Raw genomic sequence first — 6,250 nt, forward strand, 5'->3', positions numbered from 1 at the left:
GCACCTCCAGGGACAGGGATTGCACCACCTCCCCGGGCAGCCTGTTCCGAAATGGTAGAATTGATACACCTAACTGGAAACGTGACCAGAGCGTCTTTTTGCTCCTTGCTCATCATCTCCCCCCATATTGCCAGCACAGGGAACGAGGTAGCTTCAGAGGGCAGCACACTGACCTTTCACACAGCGCTTCCCCACCTAGAAAATAAAATCACAGAACGGCCTGGGTTGAAAAAGATCACAATGCTCATCCAGTTCCAACCCCCTGCTCTGTGCAGGGTCACCAGCCTGCACACCAGGCTGCCCAGAGCCACATCCAGCCTGGCCTTGAATGCCTGCAGGGATGGGGCATCCACAGCCTCCTTGGGCAACCTGTTCTACTGAAAATAAACCCAATGTTTGCAGAAATGTGAACAACAACAACATGAGGTATTCGGTGCACTCCCTCTTGTGGCAGCACAGAGATGCTTCAGCTCGAGCACATCCCATAACTATCGGCATTGGGGGCAGGGATCGCGCCTCGCACGGAATAATGCTCCTGGTTTTCTTCCTGCCAGTTTCTCCATTGCAGCATAATTCTTGCAAGAAAAATGATTTCAATCAGCAAGTCACATAGTGCTCAACAAAGAAAGGGCTTTTTCAGTGTTTATTTAATGTTTAGATGAGGTTATGGAAGGAAAACGCAGATCAAGATGGCACATTTAATTCTACATGTCATCTGCACTACTCAAAGTAATGCAAAGGCTTATAGAGGCATTCACAGGTATATGCAGGTAAATAATTTCTAACGAATAAATCCCGTATAAGACTACTTTCCCCACCCCAAATTACTGCCTTTAAATCAACTTCTGCACTTGAAAGGTGACTTATTTTACAATTAGGTATTAAAAAAAAAAAAAGCTGGTGTTCGGTGGAGGGTTCCAAGTTTCTTTGTCAGCATTTCTTGATAGCACCCTGGAGATTACCCAGCCATCTTCAGCACTACTCACAGAAGAAATCAATGTCCTGAAAGAGAGTTGAAAGGAAAGATGTTTTGAGATTACTGAAGGATTAACATTCCTTTATCATCCCCCAAAGGTAGATAAGTAGATGCAAACACTGAATACGCTAATGTATTCAAAGTGTGTTCTCTATAAATTAACTCCACAGAATTCTGGAGAAGAAAGCTTTTATTGCTTTCAACTCCTTTTATGTGGTTGGGATGATTTGTTCCTGACAGAAATCTTTAAAGTGGATTGGGTGATGCCATGTTCTTTCTTTCTTCAAACAATTCCTTTATCTTTCTGTTTAGTTTTCCTACATCCACACTCGGATTTGAGTTGTATGTAACCCCTTATCCTTAAACTTTTCCTAACCAGACATGAAAAGGATGCCTTAATTTGACTGAGGCTGTGATTCACTTGCTACAGAGAAACCTGACTAGAAAAAAAAAGTTTGCATTTTGCTTGAAAACTTCCAGCAAGGGATACATTTTCATAGCATATGCTTTCATCTAGCTTTCTGCTGGTATTTTATCTGGCTACATAGCTCTCATCTTGATTATACTGCAAGGAATTAACAACTTGTATGCTCAAACTCAGCAACATTTACATTAGACCAGCCTATCACATGTAGCTGTCCACTGGAAAGTGGTTCAGAGCAAAGGCTTACTGGCATTAAAAGTACTCTCATTTTAGCCAGCAAATGACCAATTTAAAATCACTGAAGGATGGCAAGCAATCCAACACCTCAGTAGTACACAGTCTATTTTAAGGAGTCTACTGTATTCAGTGGCCTCAAAAGTAGCAGCACTGGGAAGAAAATATTGTATCAGATTTATCACTTTATCACTATCAGCAGCAAAAGGTATGGATTGCCTCGTGTTGCAAAAAGGATGTTGAGATTAGTTCACAAGCATTAGAATTTATTAAGAGGGTCTGCTGCTGATGACATACACTGACTGCAGTTCTGACAGTTACTATGGGGAAAATGAAGGAGACAGAGACCCCCTGTACTAATGTCCTCTTTCGTGCTCCTCTTTAGTGCAGCAGGTCCCCCCATCAAGATACCTGTGAAATTGCCAACTCAGTGCTTTCAGTGGACAGGAACTGCAGGCTGCTTGATCATTAAGCTTTGGGCATCACTAGTTCCCATAGTATAAATGAAATAATAAATGAAAGGTTAGAGAAGAGGGCAGTTGGAGAAGGTGGTTCTCACACCAGTGGCAACAACAGCAACAGACTTAACAGGTTTGAGGCCAGGAAAGCAAGGTACAAGCATCACCAGCAGCTGAAGTGAAGATGGCAGCAGTGCGAACATAAGACCAGCTACAGCGTTACAAGCACACAAGAGCTGTGCAACAATCGCTCTGTGTAAAGCAGTACCCTTTAAAGGATACTTCTGGATGAATCAGTATGGTCAGGTAGAGATCCATTAAGACCTGCTGTAAACACTTTCAAATGCAAACTTGAAGTCATATCCTTCAAGCCCACATTTGCAACACAAAAGAGAACAGAGGAACAAGAATCCATCTGTACCACCATCAGGTTTTGCTTCGAAGCAAGAACGTGAACTAAGGGTGAAACAATTAATCCCTGGTGATTAGTTTTGCAAAAAGATTTGCTGCAGAATTTCTACTTGCCAATTAAAGTTCTGCAGGGTAGCCTGGCAAAAGCAATGGCCCATTCTGGACCCACAGCCAGCCTGCAGACTAAGACATGACTTTAACCTACCTCTGCTTCCAGCTCAGCTTGCCATTCAACAGAATGGCTGTCACATTGTTGAGAAAAGAGCCTAGAAACGTATTTTAGTCACGGAACATGAAAGAATGACTAATTGCTACAGTGCTCCTGGCCAAATTCAGAATAACCTAACAAAGTGTCAAGAACAGCAATCGCTTGTTTCAAGATTTGCATTTCTTCACGCAAAATTTGTCTGACATTAAAACACAAATCCTAGCAACTATTACACTTCATTTCAATTATTTCTCGTTTTAATGAAACCTACCTAATAATCAAGAGCTAGGATGAAGTGTCCATGTATAATTTCCAGGCTATGAGCAATGTGTTTTAGGCATAAATATAAGCTACCAGTAACAGCCAAGCCATACCACCCTCTTCCACTTCTCTGCAAAGCATATTTCAGATCTTTAATGATGGTAAGATCTGCCTGATACATGACACACTACTAATAGGATTGGGAAGAACCATCCTTTCAGAAATGCAGCTTATTTAGAAACATGTTTCCAATAGCTTTGCAATTCTACCTTTTGATAGATGTACTGACAACTATGAGACAGCAATACTTTTCTCACGCAGTATTCTGAAAACTAAGATTTTTTTTTAATTTTTATTTTTTAATTCCTCCAATATTTTAACCCAAGTGATGCTGCTACTGTAGAAACAACTCAAGAATACTCTGTGTTCTAGAGGAACAGTGGAAAAGTGAGTTTTCACATTCAATTTCCAGGGACCTGCTTTCACTGAAGCGTGAGAAGGGTGTTCAGGAGTGTAAAACAGAAGTACTCTATGACAATGTCAGTCTATTTAGACCATTAATAGAAGGGGTTTGTACACCTTACTGAAATATGCAGCACAATGTTCAGTCTCCAAAAAAAAGAAAACCATTTGCAACACATTGCAAGAAGTTTGGGTCAGACTTTTAGGGGCCTCCAAGCAATGCTATTCCAATCAGTAGGAACAATAATAGGATCAAGGCCTCCACTCAGCATTTGTGAAATCTACGATATCAGAGCTTATGTTAGGATTTTATTGAGAACGTTTGCCTGCATCAGAGATAGCATCCCTAAGCATCTGTGATATGCTACAATCAAGAGCCACAATTACGATTTGTTTTTACAGGAAATTAGCATTACACAGCCAAGATAATTATATACAGCTGGGGTTCTGTAAATTCCTTACCGTTGTAGGAACGGTCTTATTTGCTTCTTGATAGACATGTTGTTCTGAGACTAAACTGCGAGGGAAGTAGCCAACTGTCCCCATATGGTCTTCATACTCTTCTCCATAAACCTTCAAGCAAGGAGATGTATAATTAGGTGCATTAGAACAGCCCTCGTTTGCTTTAAGCTAATTCATAATTTAGCCAAAAGCAGCTACTTAACAGTGCTCATAACTAATTCTGGATCTCCTAGTTCCCCAATTAAGCAGCACATTAAATGAACTATTAACACAAGTTCTAATACAGATAGGTATTTCTTTTCTGGAATAAAACAACAGCACAGTTTTGCTGTTGTGTGCTTTTTTTTTAATTATTTTTTTTTTAAATGAATTCAGCTAATATTAGTGTTTGCTTCCTTTATATTTAAGTTTTATGAGCAACTGTAATGAAAGCTTTTCTCCTGCAGTTTCAGCAAGCAGTCGCAGAAAAGAATTGCTGAGCCCTTTTACTTGGGTTAAATTCATAATTACTGAATAGTTAATGAAGAAACTTTAACTTCGCTACAAAAACCAGAAGAAAAAAAAAGGCCCTTTAGACTCCTCAGTCAGTTTAAACACCAATCTGAAAACCAAGTTGCTGCTTTAAAACCCACAGTAGCTCAACATCAACACATTTTTGTCAAGAAATAAATGCTACTCTACTTCTGGTTTGCTCATATACACAGGAATCTCATCTTACACTTCCAGCCCAGAATTCTCCAGATTCTTTTTCTTTCACTAGTTTTGAGTAAACATAAATCAACTGCCCTTTTTTAATATTAATGAATCTGCAGTCTGGAGCTTTATAATCCTCTTCTGCTCTGACAAGGGAAATGGTGTCTAGGAAAAAGAAATAAAAATCAAGAATGAGAAGGATGAATTTAAAGACATGCTTTTATAAAGAAAAATATGGAAGTGTGTGGATGCACACGTGTAAAACCATTTCTACAGGCAAAAGTAGGTTATTCTGAAATTAATGTCTGCCAATAATTTGCCCTGCTCATTTTTCCATCTCCAGTAAGCAGAATAACAGCTTCAGAATGCATCATTTAATCCTAACCTAAGTTACAATCCTTCTGTCTCTTCTCTACTCTTACCTTTCACTCATGAGAAGGGTCCCTTAGAAAAGTCTTTCTGCAGTAAAACGGGATTTGATGCTCCACATTCATCTTCCCACTCTATTTTAAAGTTGACAGACCAGTTTAAAGATGAGCTAAATAAGCAGAGTCGTTTTCTGTCACACTACGGCTTCCAAGCCCCACAACTGTTTTGGGGAATGTATTCTAATTAAAATTAAAACGAAATTACTCACAGAGACAGTCGTCATCAGCACACAGCTTCTTGCTGGCAAGCTTGTCCATAAAAATTCCAGTTGCAAATGGATTCATTAATCCAAGACACAAAAATAAGATAATCAAATAAACACGTTGTGTCATTTTTCTTTGCTGCGGCACTTCCCAAATGCCTACCGTGCCCAGGGATCTCTATCTTTTATGGAACAGCCTAACATCTGGACAAACACCCCTGGCCAATGGGAAGGGATCAGGGTGACATTCCACTGCAACAAGAGGAGCCGCCGGCAAGAGGGAAACCTCAGGTTGCACTTATGCAACAGAATCCTTCCCCAAACCAGTTCTGGAGCAACTGTATTACTTAAGAACGTTAAGCTTTCCTCTACTCATACACGGTCTCAAGCTTACCTCAAGCAAAATTTGTTTCAGAATGAAAAAATAAGGCAGACCCCAACAAACAGGGAAGAAAATGATATCCTTTCAAATCCTTCAGTCCCTTATTGTCACAGTCACACACTAACATACATAATCGCCCCCCTGGACCATAAACTCTCCACGGCAACAACCTCCTCATGACAGTCTGTAGCAATGCCCTACCACAACAGTAAATATGGATGCAAATATAACTCAGTAAAAAAAAAGCCTTTCAACTCAGCAATTTAAGTTTGAAATCTAGAATGGAAGCGTTGCTACTTGTAGAGGTAAGATTTCTTTTACACAGGCGGACACAGAAACAGAGCAGAATACACAGGTTAAGCAAAGACAGCGGCCATCTCTCATTTATTCACGTAGCCAAACTCAGCTGAGAGTTCACAGACATGACACTGAATGGTACCATAAGCTGACTTAAGAGGTACTTGTTATGTCTGAGAGGACACGTAGCATTCATCTAACCTCCCAATATATTTTCATAGCACATGAGGAAAAGTACAATATTAATTAAAATAGATGCACGTGCCCAAAAGGAAAAAACTAAGCTATTATACACTCTGTAAGCTGTTCACACCACAGTTGCCTTCATTTGCTTCAAAGAAGCTGATCTTA

General features: G+C 40.0%; 1 protein-coding gene across 1 annotated transcript; it reads right to left on the minus strand.

The window, feature by feature from the left end:
• Nucleotides 1–697: 697 nt before the first annotated feature.
• Nucleotides 698–5,350, minus strand: OTOR (otoraplin). Its single transcript, XM_042821583.1, has 4 exons — nt 5,227–5,350; nt 4,615–4,754; nt 3,897–4,007; nt 698–1,002 (listed from the first exon to the last, which is right to left on the minus strand). The coding sequence occupies exons 1-4, from the start codon at nt 5,348–5,350 to the stop codon at nt 979–981; spliced, it is 399 nt and encodes a 132-aa protein (XP_042677517.1). The 3' UTR covers nt 698–978.
• Nucleotides 5,351–6,250: the final 900 nt, after the last annotated feature.

Source organism: Centrocercus urophasianus, unplaced genomic scaffold (genome assembly GCF_019232065.1).
Source record: "Centrocercus urophasianus isolate 14NV4802_14NV808 unplaced genomic scaffold, USGS_Curo_1.0 seq_10, whole genome shotgun sequence".
NCBI classification, from domain to species: domain Eukaryota; kingdom Metazoa; phylum Chordata; class Aves; order Galliformes; family Phasianidae; genus Centrocercus; species Centrocercus urophasianus.

Excerpts from the sequence above, each read along its gene's own strand:
- OTOR (XM_042821583.1), bottom strand. The coding sequence starts at position 5,350 with ATGACACAACGTGTTTATTTGATTATCTTATTTTTGTGTCTTGGATTA. Across the intron at positions 4,755-5,226 it reads TGCTGATGACGACTGTCTCT|ACACCATTTCCCTTGTCAGA; the intron begins GTGAGTAATTTC and ends TCTTTTTCCTAG. Across the intron at positions 1,003-3,896 it reads ATAAGACCGTTCCTACAACG|GACATTGATTTCTTCTGTGA; the intron begins GTAAGGAATTTA and ends ACTCTCTTTCAG.